Source organism: Cottoperca gobio, chromosome 2 (genome assembly GCF_900634415.1).
Source record: "Cottoperca gobio chromosome 2, fCotGob3.1, whole genome shotgun sequence".
In the NCBI taxonomy this organism is placed as follows: domain Eukaryota; kingdom Metazoa; phylum Chordata; class Actinopteri; order Perciformes; family Bovichtidae; genus Cottoperca; species Cottoperca gobio.
The window spans coordinates 9,902,163-9,927,324 of NC_041356.1; the positions used below are offsets into that span (position 1 = coordinate 9,902,163).

A 25,162-nucleotide genomic window follows, 5' to 3' on the forward strand; every position below is an offset into this window, starting at 1 on the left:
ATTAAGTGTAAGTGATACTGAAGTGCAGATTTCTGGATCATTTATTCAGAAAACGGCCTAAAATATATAGATTGTAAATTTCCATACATTTGCAAGACATATAGGTGGATAGGGTAAAAAAAACTAATAGATACCAATATGAAACTTCTCCAGTTTTACTTACATTAATACATTTATTTTTTGTATTACAAGTTTTCTTAAATGTTATGTTTAAATATGCAAATGAGGCGTTATCTAATGCTGAACCATCAGCCTAATCAATGCAGCTGAGCATTAGCTGCCACACCTGGTGTTAATTAGTTGCTGTTTCCTAACACCTCTGCTCCTTGTGAGAGTTTTATAGTAACCTTGACAAAAACAATATGCATTTAGCAGGAAACTCCTAAATATCAACAAAGGTAAGTCTGAAAGTAACTTTTTTTAAAATCTCTAAACAGCATTAATGTTGCTTTTTAAAGCAAACTGGAGAACAAACAACAATATGGCATGCAAGTCAACGTAATAAACTTTAAATATTAAATAAAATGGGAGAAATATCAACTAGCATGCTACTTTAAGGCCACATTGCAAGGCGGACAAGACAGTACTGTTGCGTTCACTGTTCATGTGCTGCCATCTTGTGGTGAAAATAGGACAACCTATTCTTCAACAGTGTACAAAAAGTCTGTGGTATTTTTAAAATATGTGTGTGTCAATACAGCATGATTTCAAGCATATAAGGACGAAGCCACTTTATTTTAAATTTCCATTTTCACTTGCATCACTAATGTCGGTAATCATGAGACAATCTGCGTATGAGAGGTTTTTGTCCGTCGTCACTTCCCGTCGTTGTTATGCCATAGTGGCGGACGTGCAAGCTAACAGGTAAGAACAACATGTACTTCTCATAATGTAATGCCATTAACGCATATATATTTCTCGTTTTTTTTATAAAGCATATGAACACGTTCATTATCCACGTTGTCAGGTGTTTTGTGCCAGATGACATCAAGATAGGAAGTATACAATAATGTCGAAAAGGGGAAAGTGTCAAAATATAAATCAGCTGACATACCATATGTGCTAGCTAGCAACGGTAGAATATAGTTAGCTGTTTTGTTTGTATTGAACCCTAAACCTGTCACATTTTACCACTATTTATATCTGTTTATAATATAGACTCGAGCCTTGCTGCTTTTGGTACCGCGTGAAAAGATACATGCAACCATTGCATCATTTCATTTATGTTAGCACAACTTCGGCTAGCAAACTTTAAATTGGCTAGCTAAAGCTAACCTTGTTTTACTTTTAAAAACACAGTGTGGGGTGTTTTCTGTCGTACCAATTGTTGTTGTTTTTATCCAACAGGTTATATTTAGAAACGGAAGGAGGCGACCCACGATGTGTAGCAGTGTAAGTGACATAACAACCTCCCAGTAGTTTCCCCTGTATGAAGAGAAGTGCCAAACTTCATTTAAAAATCAGGCAATTTCATTGTTTTTGGTACAAATTCCACGCATAACATAAAGTGTCTCAGGAATTGTTACTAATATTTAGCCCATGATGTGGTCTTTAGCTTGGTATGTGTTTAGTCCATAAATCATATGACCTCTAACTTCACTTTTTATTTTCAACATTTGACTCAGTTTGGAGTTTTAGTTAAATCAGTCAAATGCTGAATTTATCATATTTCAAGCGTTTCATTAAAAACAAAAGTTAACTTGGGGTGCAGTAGATGTGCATGTTTACCTAAAACATTACCGAATGATTGTGTAGCTGCAGGTATACTGTCCGCTCTGGAGAAATTAAATACTGCACCGGTTTGTGTTTGTTTGTGTTTGTTTGTTAATTAGCACACAAGGTATTAGAATACAAAGATGAAGGATAGAGGTAAATTATGCTGCAACAAAACAGTAAACAATAGTCAAATAAAACTATCAACAAAAAAGATAGAAACAAACAGATGATAAGCACAAAGGAGCAAGAAATACATTTAAAAGAAACAAGGACTGGGATATAGATATAATGTTTTTAGTCGTTTTTACTCATTTGACAGATTTCAGCAACTTTAAAGTAGTTGTGTAGGTTTTCTTAAAGTTTTCTGGCTGTTAACACATGCGTTTGTTCCTGTGCAGGTGCTTTGTACTCGAGGCAGGTTGGTCCTTTCCCAGACCGCTGGCCATCAAGTATTAGCTGCTCTCCGTGTCGGGAGAACCAGAACCTTCTCTGCTGCCAGCTCAGATGAGCCTTACATAGCTGCATCACCCACAGACTCGGGTAAATGATTTATTCACATGTTACTGGTAAATGTGATCATAGTCTAGCTCTACAGTTTACAAAAGGTTCTGACCTAGATCTGAAGGAAACCTGTTTTTCTACTAGTTTTTTTTCTTTGTTCTTTCTCCAGTCTGTTGAATTGTGTGTTTTTAAAACAACATGCAGAGAGCAGCACACTGAGGGAAGATAAAGACAAAGTAGAAAACTAATATCTTTGTCCCCTCCAGGCCCCAGGACCGTGTGGCCTGATGAGAACATGGGACCATTCGGACCTCAGGACCAGCGCTTTCAGTTACCGGGTAACTCTGGGTTTGACTGCCACCTGAAGGGCATGGAGGACCGGAAGACTACTCCAGTCCACAGGACGGTGCCCGATGTGCTGACGGCCCCGAGCTGCACAGAGAGACACCAGTTCATACTGGCCCAGTTTGTGAATGAGTTCCAAGTAAGTGTTTCCGAAAACAATTAAATCTTTTAGGGCTGTAGCTGCTATAGCGGACACTGAAGTTACGTGTTGGGCTGCATAATATTGTTTTTTTATCATTTGTTTAATTAAAGAATGTTTTAAGTTATTTAAAAACATTATTACTTTAGCAGTTTACTGACAGAAGCAGACCTGAGTACACGATCTGCTTTTATTTATCGCAATATTCAACAAACTAATCGTGTATCCCATGTTTCCTCATACATTCCTCAAAGCTGCGTTATCAATGTGTATTTCTTTTTTTTTATTTAAGGAAAACATGGGTACTATAGACACGAGAGTCCACAAAGCTGAGCAGTACTTTCATCAGACGGACACAGATTGCTCCATAAGTTCCTGCCCTGAGCTGCTAAGGAAAGGTACGGGTCGGTTATTTGGAATTAACTCACCTTATACAGAGACTCTTCACAACCTGAAGTAACTGTGTGTGTCGTGTGTGTCTGTGTGTCTGTCAGATCTTGAGCTCATGTTCCCCTCAGCACCAACCACATCCATCACAGTTGTGACTGTCACGCAGAGCAACAGTCTGCCTGAGGAGGCAGCAGAGCAGGACAGAGACCAGCTGCTCCACAAAGTGAGTCCTGTGATATTTTAAGTTTGTAGATGTGACATGATGTTGAAACCGCTGCTGACTGCGTTTTCTCCGCAGTTTGTGAACGGAGCAAAGGAAATGTGCTTCGCTCTGTGGACTGCAGGCTACTGGGCAGACTTCATTGACCCAACGACAGGAGAAGCTGTGAGTAATTCTCTTCGTAGTCGTGGGTTCCTGCATTAACAGGGATTACCACGGAATCTTAGGCATTTGTTGTTATTATGGGGTATTGAGTGTAATTTGATGGCGTGGAGGATTTATACGATTTTAAGCATAAAGCTGCAACAGAACAAGACGTGAAGGGGTATGAATACATTCAGAATTGGTTCATAAAAAGCCCAAATCTTAATTAATAATAAGATTATGTGGAGCATATTATTTGCATGTGCAGAGCCGTGAGCTGCACATATCCACCTAGAACTTTGCACTTCAATATGTAAACCTTTTTGTTTACATTTAGTTTTGTGCTGCATTATACGATGACATACAGTTTGTCAATATGTACTAAAATTAAATGGTTAATTAGATTTTTTTCCGTGTAAAATTAATCTCTTACAGATTAATCGATAGAAAATGTGTAGCCCTATGTAATCACCATCTTATGTTTCCCAACAGTTCTTTGCATCTCCATCGAGTCCAAACAAACTGCAGACAGAGGAGGAACTAAGAGATTTGGGCTTCCACATTGAAGTGTCAGGCTCCTGCACAGTTATTCGCCACATCCTGAGAGGAACACCTTTATTTGTGGGGACAGTTTTTACCAATGCACCCGCTCACAGCGCTGCTATCGCAAGACTACAAGGACTTTAAAATGTACTCACTGATGAGGAATAGGCTTCTTTTTTTTTTTGTTTTTAGTATTGCACAGAACTAAATCCAAACCATGCTTCTATTTCTGGTTTGATGGCGCTTGGAACTTGAAATGTTAGTGTTGGCACGGACAAAGTTTGTTTTACTGTAACAAGGACTTGACTGAAACTTTAATGTAGAACTGTGCCTGTCTGACGAGAGGTCAACCCGGCTTACCTGCACTACATCCAGGGAGAAACACACACTCAGTGCAGCGGGAAGGGTTCTGACTACACATTAAAGGCATTTCAACATGTGATATCTGCTGTTTGAAAAGTTTGTAGACAATGTTAACACTTTAGAGAATGACGACATCTATTTTATGATATTAGAACCTTGATTTTGAACTGGAAACCCAGATATAAAGTCAATAACCTTTCATATGAACATATAAAGTGTTTTTATTCTCTTATCTATTGCACATAATCTAAAGAAAATATGGATAATGTTTGAATTGACGCACTACACTTGTGACAGTCGGAACTGCTGAGCAAATAAAGTGACTTCTCATCAAAGACGCTTTACTGCCTACACCGACGTGAAATCCACAACGCCGTTCCTCGTATGTGGATTATTATTATTATTATTCTGTCCGTTGTAATCTCATAGTGGGGAACCTCCGGCCACCGGGCCGTGTACAGCCTGCGAGACCATTTGATCTGGCCCTCGAGCTAATTCATAAACACACGCAAAAGAATCAACTCCAAAAAACATCTAGACAGCAATAGAATGAAACGGGCTACTGACTGTTTTTCCTGGCCAAGGTCAGGGTCCTTGAACAGCGGAACGTGTCATCACGTGGTCAAGGTCATGTAAAAAAAACTTCAATATTAAACGAGACTGTCATTGACATCAGCGAACGCAACATAGCTTGGGAGGAAATGCTGTCTCTGTAAGCCATGCATGGCATTACCAAAGGTGAGGATTTGTTTAAGCAAGTTGTTTAGGCCAAGGGTGCCCAAAAGGTCGATCGCGACTTGGCTGGCGCGCAGAAAGGACTGGCTGCATTGGTCCGAAAAGAAATGAGTCGTCTCAGTCTTGATCCAAGTGAGTTGGTTGTATGTTACTGTATCATACATCAAGAGAGCCTGGGTGCACATTCCCTGAAGCTCAATGAAGTGATGAATACTGTCGTTTCCACCATAAACTTTATTAAAAGCAGAGGACTAAACAACTTGAGGGAAGAAGTAAAGCAGCTCACGGAGATGAAGGGGACAACAGTCGTGGAACTCAGTGATAGCAAGTGGCAATCTCAGAGCTGAACGTCAAACTCCAAGTTCTTATCCAGCTTTTCAGCTCTCTGTGTCAAATGTGAAATCATTTGAAGCTAAACTAAAGCTGTGGCAAGTGCAACTGTAAAAGGGGAAACACTGTGCACTTCCCCACTCTGCAAGAACAAAAGCCTGCTGTGACATCTAGATATGCTGGTGAGTGTGCAAAACTACTCCAGGTCTTCGTAGAGAGGTTCCAGGACATAAGAAGTTACCAGAAGGAACTGAACATGTTTGCAACACCATAAACATTTTTTAGAAACGTGTTTATTGACTGCATATTCTGTGAAAACAACATGCATTATGTTTATGGTATAGTCTACAATAGACGGATGTTGTGCTAATTGTTTTTAGAGTTTAGCGAATGTGACTACAGATTGGACAAAAGGATGTTAATGTTTGTAAAATAAAAAACAACTGTCACTTCATACAGAGGTTGAGTCTGGGGGATAAATGCAGTTATGTCATGTAACATCAGTCACCATTTGGTATGTACTCTAACATACGAAAACCAAGATGATAATTGATAACACAAGCAATTAAATATGACAAAACCTCAGGAAATACACACAGACATAGTTCAACAACACAGTCACATTAATACTGTTACAACTTCGACACTTAGCTTAAATAAATACAACGAAAAAGCTTCAACAAATTGTCTGAGAGGAGAAAGGGAACCTCACTAGAAGGGAAGATGCTGCTGTTTTATTGTATTTGTTCAAACCTCAAGTTAAAACACACAGTTTCTGAAACAGCAGGAAAAAACAAACATGAATCCCAAGTCTGCATGAGCCAGGTTTAAAATATATATACATATACAATGTCCTTTATCAAGTCTCCCTCTCAAACATGCCGAGCTGTAAAGATGGTGATGATGATGTAGCTCAGCGTTGCTGGAAGGAACCCTCCGCTCGAGCTCACCAGAGGAGAAGTCGAGGAGAAGATGGCGCTGCTCGTATTCCTCGGCACCAACATGTTACAGATGTTCCCCTCACAGCAGGACGAGCACATCTGAAGGGTGAGTTTTAAATGTTAAGGTTCTGAAGACGACTTTAATAACATCAGTTTAAAGTTGTGAATGCGGTTTAATCCTCACATACATGATAGCCATTATCGGTGATGCCAGCACAGCCGGTGAACCGACAGTCCTTCAGACTCGCACAGCGCTTGGTCACAGACGCACTGTCTCCATAGTTATCCATCATGTGCAGTGTGTGGCAGTATCTGGCATCTGGAAGACATAGTACGTCTTCATTTCTGGATTATTTTTACTACTGATAATAAGCAAATCTAGTCTTTTGGGAAGTAAGATTGTATTGGCTCAGTACAGCTGCACACAAAGAGACGAAGGAGAAAACGCTGACAGACCTTTTGGACAGTAAACATCCGGCGCCCAACGATTACACTCGTAGTTATCTGCAGCGTCTTCACACGTGAAGCACTTAAAGCTGCCAGGATGAGGTGTAGCTGTCAACACACACACACACACACACACACACACACACACACACACACACACACACACACACACACACACACACTTATCAACTAATAACTATAATTGATTCTGACCATTCAAATTAATGCAAAAAAACATGAATGTTGCGCAACATTTAGTATGACGTCATTATACAGCTTGACTTCCAGCGTCCCTATGCACAGACAGCCATACGGCCGTATTTTGGGGGGGGGGGGACAGTTGTAATAACATTATGCTCCTACTCGAGGGATGCAGCAGGATGATGTCCATCATGGTGAAGTCCCGGGACTGGACAGTTTTCAGCCAATCAGCAATGTTGGTCATTAGCAGGACCCAGGCCACTGTTGGCCAGGCCTCCATCTTTGGCCAGAAGTTCCTTCATACACTTTTCTGTTTGGGCAGGCAAACCCTGTGAAGAAGAACCACAGAGGTGTTTTCAAAATGGAATGGAAAATATGAAAACGAATGTCTTCTTGAGAGAAACCAACATCTTATAATAGAAGGCGTCGGTCTATAAAAGTGACCAGCTGTGTGTGCTGCTCATGCTGTGAGCTCGCTTCATTATTCTAATGTCAAAAGGAACCCTACCAGTGTGCAGACAAAGCATAGGAAGTGATGTATTATAACTATTAACACTGTCACTTCTGACATAAACATGAGTTATGTTTCAATTACAAAACCTATTTTGCCCTCTGGGGATTCAGCCATTAGTCCTTGCTTGCCAGATGGTTTTTTTCTACCATGCGATGGATCATTGGTAAGCATTTGTATTGTCTTTTAGTCTGACTCCTTTAAACCCTCTAGACCTTCTTTATTTCCAAATTAGTTACTCGGCTAAACAGATTCACTGCCCTATAGATAAAATACACACATTCCTTATTATGTCCATGTTAATCCTCTTAAAAATCTCTAAATCAGGTGCAACTACGGTCATATTTATGTGGCAGGAAAGTATTTGTTTTCATTCCAGACTCCAAAGGAGGTTTGGACAAGTGAGTGTAGAGATTAACATGAACCATAGCCTTAAGGTTTGACAACATTCAGAACTTGTTATTGCTTCAAACAGGGAGTAATGACGTGTATCATTACAACGCTGGCTGATCAAATACGCTTTAGGTGGGGGCATTCCTGGGTGCTTTGTCACTATGTGAGAATAATTCAAATATTCGGAGAGACATAACTTAACTTGGTTTATGGAGCAGTGTTTGTATGCAAGAATAAAAGCGTAAAAAACGTGTTTTTTTTCTATGGGCTTTGGTACGTGTTTCAGCAGTTCTGTTCATTATTATTAACATACTTCTATTAGACCTATATGTTATATTGTTATATTGTATTGAAGCCCTTAAAGACATCTAATAATATTACAGTCAAGGCAGAAGACTTTCTATCAAACGTCAGTCAATGGATTACACACCAGGTGACCTGGTTTGGCCCCTGAATTGAGATCAGTAGTGTAAGATCAGCGCAGAGTTCAGATGCCTTTGACTGCATTTTGCATTTTAACCCCAGGCACCGTGCTGGCTGTGCAGCTTTAAATGCTTGTTTTTTTAGCATTATGCATGCTCCAATAACATTGATCCATCTCTGAGCTGCACACGGAATAACCATACTGTAGCTGCACTATACAGAGGTCAGGTCGACCACATTTAACATGAGGGCTTTGTACTATGAGAAAGTGTACACAATATTTAAGAGTAAAATCAGTTTGAATGCTATACAAATATATTTAATATTAATATATTAAAGATTAGTCGATTAATCGATGACAAGGGTCTGAAGTCAATTCCTATAAGTCATTTTAAAATCTAAAATGGCAAATTTCCACGAGCTCTCGCTTTTCAAAAAAGTGTTTTATGATTTTTAATTTTATATCTTTGGGTTTTGGACCGTTGTTTTAACAAAACAAGACTAGTGATGTGCATTTATCTCAATTTTCAGACATTTTATAGACCAAATAATGAGAAAATAAACAACCCAGCACATGAGTTACAATGAAGACGATGTATAAATACTTGTGTTGCTCATTTAAAACAAAAGTAAGTTTGTTTCCGTGCTAAAAACGTATCAATTTTCTTTTTATCTAGCTCGCACAGAAGTTAAGTTTTGGAAACGCGGCCTAATTAGATGATACGGTTTTGTTTGAGTCAGAGAAGAGCTTCAGTCCATGGGTTTGCATTCATTAAGCTGCTCGTAGCACCAGTGCTACTGTATAGCTCTTAATTGTATTCTGTACGCTGAAAGGAAACACTTGAGATTAGTTCTCCAACTTTGAGCTGTCTGAGAGATGCGGGTCCTTGCCTGGAGGAAAAGATTCTGGAGTGCGGGGATCAAATACAATGGCTCCCTGTTACAACTGGAGAGGGTTTATATCACTCAGGGTTCAATCAGCACCGACCGACTCCTTCAAGGTCGCAGGGCTGAAAGAATCTGAAGGAGAGCCGGTTTTAAATCTTTCTGTCACCCCTGACAACCGGGGATAAAGTTTGCAGATTGTGTAAAAGTTGATGAGTGGGGCTGACACAGTATTTTGCAGACACAACTGCAGTAAAGATTTTAGGCTTGGTGGTGATACAAACATCTGAACTAAAGTGTTTCGTTCTTTTATCTAGAAAAACAGTTAATAAAAACGAGAATTACACTAAAAATACTGTATATAGTATTTATCTGCCGAGTCCAGAGCTATAAATCAGTCGTCGGGGGTTCAGAGGTTAAGATGTGTTTTACTTTAAATATATATTCTTAGTCAGTGCTAAGCTGCCTTCAAGTGCTGTCAGAGATATCATATTTATGACTGCAACACACATGAATGACCCAAAACATTGTAAATATCAGTGGGAAAATCACACAGAACTTTTAAAAGAAGTACTTTTATCGCACTGATTTCACCTGATTCTAGTCTTTATTCTGTTTTATAGGTTTTATATTGTTCTTTAGTTTTTATGTAAATCACTATGTTTTGATTAGTGCTGTATAAATAAAGATATTAATAGGATGCTAATATTCTCCTTGACTCTCTTTTCACGGATGCTATGGTGTTATTTGCTCGTATAAAGGAAAACTAGGGGACTACGTTCATTAAACATGCAGAAACACGGCTTTACAACTTAGAAAGTAAGGTGATATAGTATTATATACGAGGAGCACATGAAGGCGGCTTAACTGATGGACCAGAGAAACAGAGGCATGGTTTGAATACCCTGAGGCCTCTGCAGTTGTTCAAACCCATTCTGTCACACTTGAATGCATCACATGGGAAAACAACATTGGAGATCATTCTTTTGGTTAGTAAAAAGTGCCTATAATAATAATAATAATAATAAAGTGATCTAAGCTCCGGAATGACATATGTGAACTTAATTTCTTAGATGAAGGATAATTGCTCCATGTTTGGTCGTGCGTGTGAAAAGAATACAAGATCCAGGCCACCGGGGTCCCCTTTGAAGTTCAGCCCACATCCAGCAGCTCAGATCTAACCTCCAGACACATATGGCAGGGGCTTAACTTCTGACCTACAACTGCTCATGTTTTTCACTTCTACACTGAAGTCCGATATACATGAGTGCACCGCAGAAATTACAGAAGGTGTTGTTGGATTCTTCTGTCTTTAGCTGTTTCACACTTCACTGTTGACTGAAACACCTGAAGGCTGCAGTGTGTGAAACAAACATCTCGTTATTCTATATTTTCAGTTTATAAAACTTATAAAAAACCTTTTCTTCCTCATGCAGTGGTAGTAACAATGTAAAAACACTCTACAAGTGATATTCCTTCATTTATATATGTACTTACGTAAAAGTGTGAATTAAAATATCTAATTACGCAAAGGAAAGTCATTTTAGTGGTCTATCATTTTCTCTCACTGATGGATTTGTTCTGTGTTTTGATAGCTGAGAGTGAAATGTACAATCTTTCCCTCTGAATTGTAATGTTATTATATGATTAGTTCATTATAAAGTAGATACAAATGGAAATCAAGTACAAGTTTAAGTTTATTAAACATTTTACAATTAAAGTTATATTTAGTCCTCATGAATAAGCCTAAAACAATGCAGTGTCAATGCAACTATATACATATCTATGTAACAGTGTAGATAACATTGATCTCATTATTATAATTATTATATTAATATTTTTGATTGAAGATGCGTCCAAATCTGAGACACTACACATAAATGAATAAATAAAAAGCACATGTATGTGACTACCTCAGCGCTATAAACTCTAAACTGCATTCTAAGGTGTTCACACTGTGATATATCCTTACATGACGATTAATAACTAATATTTCCTCTCAGAGAAAATGACTGCAAACGGAACTTATCCTTAATTATTCTTAAATGAGCGCGCGTAATAACACCGATGCGTGGCATTTACAAACGCATTAACTCTGACTAACTATGCTTCCTGTATATAGTACTTTATATTAGAACTTACCGGCTTTATTTCCTCGGTAAACCCGCAGGAGAGTGCAGCGCAGATGAAAATACTACACTACTGTGGTGCTCGGTGCAGCTGGTGGAGGAGGGTGCTGCAACGTCACTGTCACGTCACTACTACTCCCATCAGCAACACTGCAGCTGGATACGATGTTTACATGTTACACACACTTTGTGGATGATTAAGCATTGTCATGTTAGGAAACAAAGTTTTTAATGTCTCATTTTATTGTCTATTCGCCCTTGTTTACATGACAAGGTATTAAAAGTAATCAACTTAAAGAACTCATTCTGCACAACGGCCCATTTCAGAATAATAGACTATATGTTCAATTATTGGATTATAATAATTGATGTGTTATGTTTGCATCACTGGTAAAGGAGAAGCTTTTTTTTTATTTTTACTATATATACTGCCAGGCTTGTGAATTTCACCATGGAATCAATACAATTGATCTTAACCTATAATAATAAATAATAAATAATGTCTTGATTATAACTTAATTATTAATCTGAATCTGATCTTCAAAGTATAGAGCTGCAACATAAATCTAGTGCAGTCCCTCTAGGATGTAGTGGAGTAGAAGTATAAAGAAGCATAACATAGAAATACTCAAGTAAAAGGACGTCAAAATTGTACTTATGTACCGTACTTGAGTAAATGTCGACCACTGTTTCGTACATATTAATGCATCAGTATTAACTTTCCCAAAACATAATAATATAACACTCACAGGGGGCATTTTTCTGCAAATACACACATCATTGAGTGCTGGATGCAAGCACTCGGCTGCATATTTAACATAAACTTAATTAATACTAAGCAAGGCGAGTTTATTTATAGCACATTTCAGCAACAAGGCAACACAACATCAAAAGCATCAAGACAAGGTGCAGAAAACATTATTAAAGGACGTTTAAGTACAATTAAAAACAGTCATTAAAAAGCCACTAACATCTGTGTCTTTCAGAAATTCAGATTATGCAAAATGAATGCTTCAAGGCTCTGCTCAGGATCAAAAGAGATCAAACAGTAAATCTTCTCTGTACTATAATGAGCTTGCATTATTTCTGTAGGCAAATTACATCAAGATCCTCCAAACCTCTTGCTTATTCACATTCCCTGAGTGGAACACATTGTATGAGGAAGATAGCAACCCTTCAGACCCTTGTCAAAGGAATTTAAATAGCATATGTACAGATGTGCCACACAGACGGCTGGTCCATCCTGGTAAAAAGCTCAGCAAGCGCCTCAGAAAATTGCACACTGCTCAAATGACAGAAACGGGCAGAAAAAGACAATTTTACGTAAGGATCAGACAAAATGTATGTTTGTGTTGGAAATAAGGGATTAAGGGGCAGTAACAGGTGTGCTGGTTTAGTTCATATATTACATGGGAGCTTATATTGTATCCCATTGTGCAAACTGTGATAACTTAATGAGTGGCAGAGTGTGTGTTGGAGAAAGAGCTGTAAGAGTTGTGTTCTTTACAGATTCCATTTGTGATTTTGGACAATATTAATAAAAAAATGAAATGTTTAGTTAATTAATCGATGAGTCCATTGACAGAACGTTAATCAGCAATTACTTTATCAATTTAAAGCCAACCATTTGATTTTATTTATATCTCTATATATATATATATATATATATATATATATATATATATATATATATATATATATATATATATATATATATATATATATATATATATATATATATATATATATATATATATATATATATATATATCGTTCCAAGCCTCTCAAATGTAATTTTATATCAATGTTAATAGAATATATTTGGGTTTTGGAGTGTTGCTCGGGGGGCCACATACAAGTCCAGTTGGTGTCCAATTTTTGTATCTCCGCCCTTGGCTGGATCAAAATAGCTATTTGCGCGCGCAACCATCGCCATCTTTGAAACTCAGGAGGTGTGCACCATCAACTCTGTCCACAAGTTAGTTTAATTTAGACAACGTTACACACAACTACTTTGTCCGAGAATGGCTAACCGAAATATGCAACAAGTGAACATGCAAAGCTGTAATTCTCCGGGGCCGGGGAAACGCGGGACCGACTCCCCGGCCCCGGAGCAGTCCCCGGCGAACAAAGACAGCCCAGCGCCGCAGCAGCAGCAGCAGTCACCCGCGGCCGAACAAGGGGAAGGAGCCGGAGAAGGAAGCGAAGAAGGCCGGGATGAAATGACTCTGGATATCACGAGTTTTCGGAAGCCAGGTGAGAAGACCTTCACCCAGAGATCCCGTCTTTTTATCGGTAATCTCCCGGTGGATATCCCGGAGGAGGAGTTCAAAAACATGTTCGCTAAATATGGAAACATAAGCGAAGTTTACATCAACAGAGACCGGGGATTCGGCTTTATTCGCTTGGTAAGTGATGTTAATTTGTCTTAAATTGTGCTGTTGTAAGTTACGAAAGTGTGTGTTGGCTTTAATCTTTTTAAACTAACCTATAAAACGTTCTGTGTTTCTATATGTGGACAAACATTTCGTGGCTAAGAGGAGCTAGCAGCTATGTTAGCATTAGCGCCAAGATGCTTGTTGACATGACAACCATTCAAATCTTAACGTATTTTATATTTGACCGTTACATTATTTTGTGTTACCAGTTGTACGTTTCCTCGACCAAATAATGTCTTAGTCGACTAACACTCGATTTTGACGACTAATCGATTAGTTAATTTAATTTTTAGTATTTAATTTAATAAGTCATTCAGCACGAACAATATGACCGAAACGATCGATTAATCGACTAAGATAGGCAGCCCGATTTAACATTTTATGACAGCAGGCAATGTAGTTGTTTCTACACCTCGCAGTTATGTAGTAAATAATACCTATGGCACACTTTCATTGGTCATCATAGAAAATACAGTTTAATCCAAATTAATCTGGACTGTCAAATAATAAGTGAATATAACAATTTTAATACATTTTAATCTGCAGCTCTAATGAATGCCATAATATGCCTCACTGGGGTATCATCATCCTGTTCTTTTTTACGTCCCTTGTCGTCCAGGAAACCCGGACGCTGGCAGAAATCGCGAAAGCTGAGCTGGATGGGACTATTTTGAATAATCGACCAATGAGGATCCGCTTTGCTACACACGGTGCAGCGCTTACTGTGCGCAACCTGTTGCCTGCAGTGACAAATGAGCTGCTGGAACAGGTATGGACACAAGCTTTAACATTTCAGAAACTCAACAGGATTAGGATGTTTGAACATTTTACTTCCTGTGTCTGCTGCTGTGTAGAATTGCTGATTTCTGTGCAGTGATATGTAATCTGAGATCCACCTTCTACCATCAGGCGTTTTCTCAGTTTGGGCCGGTGGAACGGGCTATTGTCGTGACAGATGACCGCGGTCGTCCCACTGGGAGAGGCATCGTGGAATTTGCAAACAAAGCAGCTGCACGTAAAGCCTTGGAGCGCTGCACAGAGGGAGCGCTGCTGCTGACCAAGTAAGGAGTGAAGGGATGAAGGCGGTAGACACACACACTTTTTAAGATTTATTTGATATTTTCCAAAGAAGGATTCATTTAATTTCCTTGAAACTTTTTTCTATGGGAAAGTGTTAATATTAATTGCAGATATAGAACAAAAATTGACAATGTTATTATGCCGCTATTTAATAGTTCTTTGAAAACAGCTAATATTTCGTACTTTTATTTGGTTGACTTCAGGGTTTTCTTTAAGTTTGTACAAAAACAAACTACCTATCAGGCATTTAGTCTTTTTCTGAAGCATCACTGACCATCTTCTTCTTGTAATATCACAGCATTAATTCAGCGTTGTGTCCCTTTCTTCAGCACACCTTGTCCAGCCATCGTGGAGCCGTCGGAGCACTTTGATGATGAGGATGGACAGCCTGAAAAATTGCTGCACAAGACACCAAAGTACTATAAGTAAGTCAAGAGGTGATTTGTAAGTCCTGTTGTAGTGCAAAGGCATGTGTAGATTTGTTCCATTAAAATGTGCTTAAGTTTCTTCATCCTGTTTTTTGGACATGTTGAACCCCAGCGTGCTCATTCTGTCTATTCGTCAGGTTGTATATTTGTGTTTATCTTTCCCCCTCCCCAGGGAACGAGAGCAGATGCCACATTTTGCTCAGCCGGGGACATTTGACTTTGAATATTCGTCTCGCTGGAAAGCTCTTCATGAGATGGAGAAACAGCAAAGAGATCAGGTGGACAAGAACATTAAAGAGGCTAAAGAGAAACTGGAGGCTGAGCTGGAGTCGGCCAAACATGAACATCAGCTCATGTTAATGAGACAAGGTAAGGGCTGCTTTAGCGTACTCGGTAACTCACGTTTGCTAAGTTGGAAAGTCCGAACAAAACGTATTCTTCGAGGTAGCTGCTAGTGGTGATCAGCATATGATTGAAGCAGCTGACTGACCTAATGTTGCTGAAACTCTTGTTTTGTTTGTGCCTTCATTATAAACCTAAAAACTATCATCTTAACTTCTCGCATTCATTTTGTGATAGAGAGCGAATTTTGCAGCGTGGATCTCTTTGCTGTACTACAAAAACAAAACTTGTCCTGCATAACTAAAGAGGAGAAAATAAGACTTTCTTCAACACGCTCCATGTTGTGTTCACTGTCACCAGGCACATGCAGGAAAACACAACATCACAGTCTCCACAGTGCCCCAACATTTAGTTGCATTTCTGAGGTGATGTCAGCTGTAGTCAGATGATGGATGGGATGAATTATGCCGCCTGAACTGAACTAAATAAGTGTGAACATTTGTTTGCTTATCTTGATCTGTTAGTTGTAGGAAATACTGCCATAAGTCATGCATGCTCCCCTTTGGTTTTGATCCTCATGTGATGGTCTTACTTGTGTTGTCTTCGTCCCTTCTTCCAGATCTAATGAGACGTCAGGAGGAGCTGAGGAGACTGGAGGAGCTACGCAACCAGGAGCTGCAGAGACGACAGCAGATAGAGCTAAGGTGTGTTTCCTTTCTTGAGCAAACCATTAAGACAGTGTGAGAGAGCTGTTGAGAGTCCAATAGTTTGATTTGATTGTATTTTATTTGACCTTTTCCTGTGTTTACTCTCTCTGGCTGTAGGCATGAAGAGGAGAGGAGGAGGAGAGAGGAGGACATGATGAGACACAGAGAACAGGAGGACCAGAGACGCCAACCAGACGGCTTCAAACCAAACTACCAGGACAACGTGAGTACAGCTGGAATACAAACCAAACGCACTTAGAAACACACTAAAGCTTGTCCAGTTGCATGTGCACTTTGGATGCATATTATAGTATCACACACACACACACCTACAATCAGGAATTACACCCATCAAAGATACATTCTTATCTCTCTACTTTGAGCATCACCGTAGCACACACTGTTCTTTTTCATTCATAAATAGAAATCAAAGAAAAATAGAAATGCATAATGTCGCATGTCAGATTTACCTTGATATACTAAATATCATCGTATATGTGTAATGGATCTCCGCAGCTTGTGTCGTGTACATACTTTAGCATTATTGTCTGTAGGTCTCTGCAGCATCAGTTATTTCTCTTTGAAATAACTGATGCTGCAGCGTTATATTTATATACTTATTTATTTACTTGATTTCATGCATTTCCTATATTTGGGCAGCACATTGTGTTGCTGTGCAGGGATTTCTTATATCATGGTTTTATAGCAGCTTTCAGTAATGTCTATAAAAATTAAATTTTTCATTATTCGTAAGGACTTTGCTGTTTTATATAGTTGCTCTCAGGCTGCTAGTAACACGTCACTGTAATACTGTGGTTCATTGTGTCAAACTACACATGGGATTGGACAAAAAGTGAAATACTAAATCATAGAAACACTGTCACTTTTACGAGGCCTCTTGTTTTCCGAGTATTTCTGAACTTCATACTTATTCCGTCACAAATTGAAGCCATTAGTTTCACACCGCCTCGTACAGGTGCTGCTTTTATTTCTGCCCACTGAACAAATGTGAGCTCATAACCAAAGATTTGCTGTTGAATGCCTTTTTATATATTTTGGTTTAGCAGGTTGTTCTTGGACAGTCTGATTCTGTATTCATCAGTATTTTCATTGATGAACTTCCATAGTGTTCTCTTTTAAAAGTACACATCTAGACAGTATAGATCATTGCCAGCTTTGCTTGTTCATTTTAATTAGAAACAGACACATTTTAAGATAAACATGAACATGGTTGGATATGTGAATATAAACAGCTAGAACTCGAATAAGGAAACAAAATCGATGGAGCTTAAATAAAGCAGGTTTTACAAAACAAAAGGGTGCAAGTGCAAATTAATAAGAGTGAATTTGCAGTGATGAAAAGCCATAATGTAGTCTGTATGATTTATATTTGATCAGAAACAAAGTTTGAGTGCATTCTAGGGGCCTTAACTGTCAGTATGAGTGTCTATGTTGATTTCTGTGTTATAACTTTTCTCTTCAAATGCTTTGCTCTGTTTAGAGGTCTTGTAAAATATAAAATGTAATATTGGTAGTGGTACACTTCAGGATAATAATATTGTTGCACATAATTTAACATGGAATATTAACTATTTTACATTTAATTGCTAACCTACTCTTTCTGATTCTAGTTTGTGATTTGTGTTTGCTGGCAGGATTATTATTATTATCATTATTAGTAGTAATATAATGCTGCCATCTAGTGCTGCCTTTAGCTCATCACACTTTCACGTATAATTGCAACATATTGACGATTTTAAAAGGTAAGTATTTAAAGAACACACAGGTTGAGCATTACGATATTTGCAGTAATTTAATATATTGTCCCAATTTATTAGATTACTACTATTGCTGTTAAATGAAACATACCTAGCCATGAGTTACAATATGATTTAATGTCTATATTCTCCTCCTTCACAATAAGAGCACGCATACATTTAGTCTTGTGATTGACCTCCAGCTTCATTTCACCACGATCATTTGCGATGAGATAGTGAAAATATATATATTGTTGATAACGTTTATTGACCCATTATAGTGAGTTTATAACGTCCAGTTGGTTTCAATGAGTTGGATTAAGCCTCGTCTAAATCTTTAATCCTAAAGCAGACTCAATCCAGTTCAGTGAAATCTAATTATTGTTGAATTGTATTGAAGTTGTGTGTTTGCAAGATTATGTGTGGAACAGAGGGAGAGGATTGTGTGTTAGTTTGCGTGTGAATGAAATGTATCCATAATTGTGTTTTATTGTGAGAGGATGAATGAATGAACAGATGATTGTGTGTTTGTGTCCTGAAACACCAAGCCGACAGGCGGGCGTCACATTAGGCCGCTGCGTTACGTACACCTCGGTCATTCTTGGTCTGCACCCTCAGCATGGAATATATTGCAGAAAGAAGCCGATTGAAATTATTTTGTTAAATGTTTAAATTGACCTGGTGTAAAACGGCTTGATTTGAGGTCGACTTGGTGTGTCAGGACCCTGTGTGAATGGATGATGTTGTAAAGATTTTTGACATAACTTTTAATTTGGGTTTGGGTCTAGAGGCGGACAAAAAAAAATGCTTTTAACTCCTTAGAAATACACGTTAATACAATAGTCTGAAGACTATTTTATGTGGCTCAATTTGCAGTTGAGATTGTAATAAGCTCGTCTGTGACCAGCAGGAGGATGGAATATATATATATATATATATATATATATATATATATATATATATATATATATATATATATATATATATATATATATATATATATATATATATATATATATATATATATATATATATATATAAGTTTAAGTGGAGGCAAGGAATCATTGAAGCTGAACCTTAAGTTCACCATTTCCAGTCCATAACTTTCCCAGAATGATAATTAAATAAAATGATATTCACTGAGAAGCCACGGGCAATTTCTACCCTTAGTTTTGTGTAGAAAATAATATTTTTATTACAGTGTGAGTGTTGTACAATAGCCTATCCGCTGAAGAATTGTACTTTTAGCAGAGTTTTGTTCTGAAGGCTTTTCTTCACTTCCTACAGAGAGAACAGGAAATGAGAGTGGGTGATCTGGGCCCTCGTGGAGCCATTAATATGGGAGGTACGGGCATGATTGTGTAAAGGCTGGTTCATACAAAAACCAGACGATGAGTGAATTATGACTGCCTTGATGTAATTTATCCCTAGTATTTGTCTTACATCCCAAGTGGGTCCTAGATGTATTCACATTTCTGTAATGCTTTGTATGTTTTCACTCTGTTTTGGTGTAAATGGACTCACATGGGATGCAATGCAAAGGAGAAAACCCCCATAATACACCACATGACAACATAATGTCAGAATATACAGTGTACTCAGCGGGGGGTTGTTTGTCGGGGTGAGCTTTCATAGTTTTTGAAATATTGAGTCCCTGGGCTCTCATCCTCAGTGATATGCAGATTTGAAATAAGGTTAAATAATTTGGTGCTGAAATTGTTTTTAGAATTTAAGCATGACATTAATTACCTGTAGTGGCCTTTGAGTATTTAACAAAATGTTATGATTTTTAAGTGACTCATGGCTGGAAATAATTAGAGACGAGAAGTAAAGGCAAACGTTGATCTGCTGCGTGCTGGATGAGGGGCTGGGGACGGAGGTTTTAGTCTATCATGTGGGACAGATTGTTCGAGGCTCATGGTGGATCTTCACCATGCAAAGATCATAACCTTGGATTGCACAACATCTATATGAACTAATGAACTTTTACTTAAAATGTCTGTCTGTGAGGGGCGTCAGACAGCATTTGGTTTTAAGTGTGTGTGTGAGTGTGTGTTTGTTCGTCAGTGTACGTTTCGAGCCACGGTCTTCATCGTGATGTCTTTGCTAAGTCTGTTTCCATAGCCCGAACACCTTGGTGCTTTTTTTAAGTCAAAGTTCCATTTTTTCCACTTTTTAACGTGCAAATGAAACGCACTTATTGCTAAATTCTTGCCTCGCACCTTATTTTGAATGTTATAAAATGTTCAAATCCATCCGTGTATAGCCCCTATAAAATGAGCTGATTGTTTTAGTGTTAATATTAGACTTTATTTGTGTGTAGACATTTCCCCAACAGTTTGTTGACATGTCTAGTTTTTTAGATATCTGTGTGAGACCTTTCCGATATCGCTGAACGTGTTTGTGTGTGATCGGGATTGAACCTGTGGTTTTCGGTCCTGATGGTTGTTTCCTAACATCTCTGTATGCTCAACGACTAAGATGATGTGCAATCCAAGGTTTAGTTAGCAAAAGATGTGGACGCACAATATGCTGTCTCAGCCTATATCTGTAAAATGTGACTGTTAATACGCTAACATAATATATTACCTGTTGACTTTAAATTAAAGGAGTACTTCACCCACAAAATTACTATTTGTATATAAATTACCTTGAAGGAAACCTTTTCTCACATGCCTCCACGTTGAACGAAGAAGACTTTCTCTGTTTTTTGAGTCTTCATTCCCTGTGGAGACAAGCGAGAAACAGTTTCCTTCAATAATTCAAGGTAATGCTTTGAGTGAAGTGTTCCTTTAACGTTGGTTTTTGGTTTTGTTCTATATTTATTTATTTAAATGAACTGACAGGATGCGGCTTGATTTGTTAACGTCTGACTTCAAACTCATACATTGACGATACTATTATGGTGATTTTATAAATGAGTAGCAAAGTTGTTTTAAAAACTAAATACCAATTCTTAATGATCGTCTTCATCGGATGACAGACACTCGTGTTAGCTGTCGACCCAAAGCCAACGTTACCTTTTACTGTGAAGTCTTTGAGATTAGTTCTTGCGGGACGTTGGGTACAAATGACAAACCAATGCTCCGTTGTTTTGCGTGTAGATGGCTATAACCAGGGCTCTCCGAGGCCCGGTGGTAACCAGGGTCAAATGATGGGCATGAGTGGAAGGGGAGGAGCCGTTGGCCCAGAGGGAACTGCAAATATGGGGTCACCATTGATGTCAGAGAATGGAGCCAGGGTAAAGTATCAGGAGAAATAGATACAATACAACTTTAACATTAACGCCGTTTTCTCTATAGATTATTCTACGAGAACGTTGCCTAATAAGGGTACATGAGTCAAACTGTCTGTTTTAGAAAATAAAAGTCTTCGTTTGGCTTCTAAGGAATTCCTAAATAAATGTTAACCCTGAGAAGCTTTATTTTGAAGCAGAAGTAAAAAACACAATATCTGTAAAAACAATTATATTAAGTTTTGAAGGACTTCAACATTTATCTTAACTGTAGACGTAACTAATAGACTTATTCCTTTCTCTCCCTTTGCTTGGTCTCCCGTTTACTCTCGGACGGCGACACTTGGATCAAACCCTGACTGATGAACTTTGAAATCGCTTTTCCCAATCGCATTTTGTAACGCTGTGATACTTCAGCGAAACGATAGATTCCCGCAGGGTGGATCAATGGGGGGGCGACCAGAAGTTGAGTCCCCAAAGCAGCAACAACAACAACAACAACAGCAGCAGCAGCAGAAGCCACAGCAGCAGCAGCAGCAGCCGCAGCAGCAGAAGCCGCAGCAGCAGCAGCAGCCGCAACAGCAGCAGCAGCAGCAGCAGCATCAGCAGCCGCAGCAGCAGCAGCAGCAACAGCCGCAACAGCAGCAGCAGCCACAGCAGCAGCAGCAGCAGCAGCCACAGCAGCAGCAACAGCAGCAGCAGCAGCCACAGCAGCAGCAGCAGCCAATGGGCCCTCAAGCTGGACCAGCCCCAGGATTTGGGAGAGGGAGTCCAGTAGGGGCCTTTGATGGGCCAAATAACAAGCGCCGCAGATTCTAACTTGTCTCTGATCACGGAGACACGGTTCTCCTGGATCTTTTTCTTCCTCAGCCCGATCATCCTTTTTCTGTTTTACGTCGACCCACACGCCGGACAGAATTTTGTATTTGTTATTTTTCCATGTAACGCAAGTTGTCACAGAGGCATCTATTTTGTGATGGATAAATATATGGCACTTACTTACAATATTTATACGCAATATTTTCTAACCCCTCTGTTTTCTGAGTGAACCGGTTTGTGCTGTGTTGTCTGCTGAATATTAAATGTGCATACAAAGTTAAAAGGCCTTCGGTAGGAACACAAAGGTATCCATTGCTTTGGATACACTTTATGAAGCTGCTGCATGGAGTGTTACATTTTAAATTAAGATGAATTAGATAGATAGAAAACAGAAAGATGTTCCCTGAGTACTTTGTGGTCCTCCCTTTAAATATATACTCTTAGATAATTAGATGTTCAATCGCCTCGTGAGGGAGTGTTTCTGCAGCGTCGGTGCCTCCTGTATTTGATGGTTAAGAGAAATAAAACACTTTTAGGAAGTTCTGTCTCTGTGATTTGAAAGGATTGTCATTTATTCATAAATTTGACAGTAAATAAACCAAATCCTGGAAACATCTTTTGCAGTAAGAGGTCAGTTCTGAGCCGAGTGGCTCTATGTTTTGTGATTAAATGCCACTATTGTCCCCCACACTGTCCTCCTTTTTAAATGGACATCATTAACTTTGACTAATGAGGTGTTCATAAAAGTAAAGTAAAAATACAATATGCTATCTCCATCGTGTTTGTGTGTGTCCAGATATATTTGCAAGGTGTGTGTACGTGACATGTATGAGTTATATTACAGCGAATAGTTTAAATTTCACTCTACGGACTGAGATATACTCTTGTTTTGCATTTCGAGAATAAAGTTGAAACGTCAGGAATAAGTGTCGAATATTCTGGAGCATATTCTGAAATGGTACTTTCCAAACCTTCTAAATTGTATTTTGTATGCTGAATGTCTAAACAAGGTCTGCCTCTATTTGGAAATCATATCCTTGCTCGCATCAGGCATTCAGTAAAGTTCACTCAACTTTCATATTTGGGAAAAGCTTTCCTCAGAAATGGCTCCACTACTTCCTGGAAATCCATGTTTGGTATCGGATGCATTTTGTGCTGCATTAATATTTTGTAATTGCCAAAATGTGATTTGCGTCACCTGATGATGATGATGAACCCGTTTGGGGTTTATTTGTTACAGATCTTGTTGTGATCTATAGTTTGCAAACATATCTCCCAGAGGCTGTGTGAAATTACAAAGTTTATGAATTGTCACTTTTAGTTTGATGTCACAGAATATTTGTTTTTAAATCGTCTTCTGTCTCTCTTATAGGTCCAGATTGTGTCCTGCCTCCAGTGAAGGAATAGGTAAATCTCAACACACACACAATATTTTTAATAATAGATATATTTTCCCTCTTAAGGGTCTGAAAAGTGAAGGCAATGCAGAAGTGCCCTAAAATTGCAATGTCTCTATTATCCAGCAGGGGGCGACTACTGGTTGCAAAAATAAATCAGATTGTATAGAAGTCCATGAGAAAATTACCCTTTTATTTTATGATAAAGCACACTTTTTTAATACCCAAATTGTAAAAATGTCTTTCTAAAGTTAAATCTCCAAGAGAAAGACTAACGAAGAAAGGTATTGTTTTTATTTTGATAAGATAAATGAAATATATTTCAGAACTTCAAGGCTTTGTACATCTTTCAGAATATTTCTGATGCAAGAAAAACAAAGTTTTTCACTTCTAAATCAGTAGGATTTAAATAATGATATGACATTTTAGTTAGATATGTTTTTATATCTGTTTTACTGTCCTATTAAAACACATTATACATGAGATTAGATGCAGTAAACTAAATAACAACCTCAAACTTCACTTTTGTTAATTGGGTCATGCCTGTAACACTCTCACCTTTGTGCCCAAAAAGAGACAAAACGCACAATAAACAAAGTTAGAGATGAATTCCATTTTTGTCTTGAGGGGTGGAAAAAGTGCGTTTGTATCAGGACGGTTTGGAGCCAGCGAGGAGGGGCGCGGTGCTTTTCTTTGCCATGCCCAAGGCTGCTCATTATCAACACGAGGGAAGGTAATCATTGAAGTGATCCACTTTTAACGGGGCTGATTGTGGCCAATTTGGGGAATGAATACTCGGAGTCTTCACTATCTGGCCTTGTTCTTCTTTAGCCCAGTTTGTGGCCCACTTATTTTTCTAGGAGAACAATCGATTTTGGGGCATTTGTTATTTTGTAAACATCCCTATTGTGCAGATTTCCTCCCTCCCATATTTGGATATCCACTGATATGATTATTCATTAAGTTTTATTTAAGCTTTGGATCATTAATATTTGCTTTACAGATCACAGATTTCTTATTGTAGAGTTCATCGAAGCATAGTTACTGACTCTATGCTTTGAATGTGTCCTACATTACAACCTTTTGGCCTAGATTGCAGTGCGAACTATTCATGACGGTTTCCCAGAGACAGGAATCTAATAAAGTGGCTTCAGACTGACGGAGAGCTTCATCCCGTAATCTGATAACAGATCTCAATAACTTCTTTTAGTTTACAAAATGTTCCCAGGATTCCTTTAAAAGTGTTCCTCTACACAGATTGTGTGTTTTTCCTCGTGGTTTGGGCTCCACCAGGGTCCAGTGCTGGTTGTGTAAACAATAATAATAATAATAATAATAACTACATTTTTTTATTAATTTTGTTTTTATTCCTGCTTTTCTTTAGAAGCCTTTCACATTTTTATTGTGTATGAGTATAATGACAATAAAGATTCTGCGGATAATGTAATAAAAACAATGTTTGTTTGAATATAGTAATAGTATCTTTTTGTTTTAAGGTGGGACGATAATCATAAATATTCTATCGCTGAAGTTAATAATTTATTCAATTTCATATTAGATGTGAGATAATTATTCTGAGAAATGTTTGTATGAGTAATCTACT

General features: G+C 38.3%; 3 protein-coding genes across 3 annotated transcripts; 2 read left to right on the forward strand and 1 right to left on the reverse strand.

Moving 5' to 3' along the window:
* Nucleotides 1-281: 281 nt before the first annotated feature.
* Nucleotides 282-4,562, forward strand: mmadhca (metabolism of cobalamin associated Da). The gene is made up of 8 exons (XM_029444554.1): nucleotides 282-398; nucleotides 1,348-1,392; nucleotides 2,115-2,256; nucleotides 2,484-2,701; nucleotides 2,994-3,099; nucleotides 3,196-3,314; nucleotides 3,390-3,476; nucleotides 3,948-4,562. Exons 2-8 carry the CDS (start codon nucleotides 1,381-1,383, stop codon nucleotides 4,140-4,142), a joined length of 879 nt encoding a protein of 292 aa, XP_029300414.1. The 5' UTR covers nucleotides 282-398; nucleotides 1,348-1,380; the 3' UTR covers nucleotides 4,143-4,562.
* A 1,145-nt stretch (nucleotides 4,563-5,707) lies between these two features.
* Nucleotides 5,708-11,471, reverse strand: lypd6 (LY6/PLAUR domain containing 6). The gene is made up of 5 exons (XM_029448043.1): nucleotides 11,370-11,471; nucleotides 7,178-7,344; nucleotides 6,824-6,922; nucleotides 6,556-6,686; nucleotides 5,708-6,466 (listed from the first exon to the last, which is right to left on the reverse strand). The coding sequence occupies exons 2-5, from the start codon at nucleotides 7,293-7,295 to the stop codon at nucleotides 6,299-6,301; spliced, it is 516 nt and encodes a 171-aa protein (XP_029303903.1). The 5' UTR covers nucleotides 7,296-7,344; nucleotides 11,370-11,471; the 3' UTR covers nucleotides 5,708-6,298.
* A 1,806-nt stretch (nucleotides 11,472-13,277) lies between these two features.
* Nucleotides 13,278-22,701, forward strand: pspc1 (paraspeckle component 1). The gene is made up of 10 exons (XM_029447849.1): nucleotides 13,278-13,764; nucleotides 14,414-14,563; nucleotides 14,704-14,855; nucleotides 15,204-15,299; nucleotides 15,475-15,671; nucleotides 16,264-16,348; nucleotides 16,469-16,574; nucleotides 19,396-19,453; nucleotides 21,213-21,349; nucleotides 21,761-22,701. Exons 1-10 carry the CDS (start codon nucleotides 13,381-13,383, stop codon nucleotides 22,160-22,162), a joined length of 1,767 nt encoding a protein of 588 aa, XP_029303709.1. The 5' UTR covers nucleotides 13,278-13,380; the 3' UTR covers nucleotides 22,163-22,701.
* The last annotated feature ends 2,461 nt before the right edge of the window (nucleotides 22,702-25,162 follow it).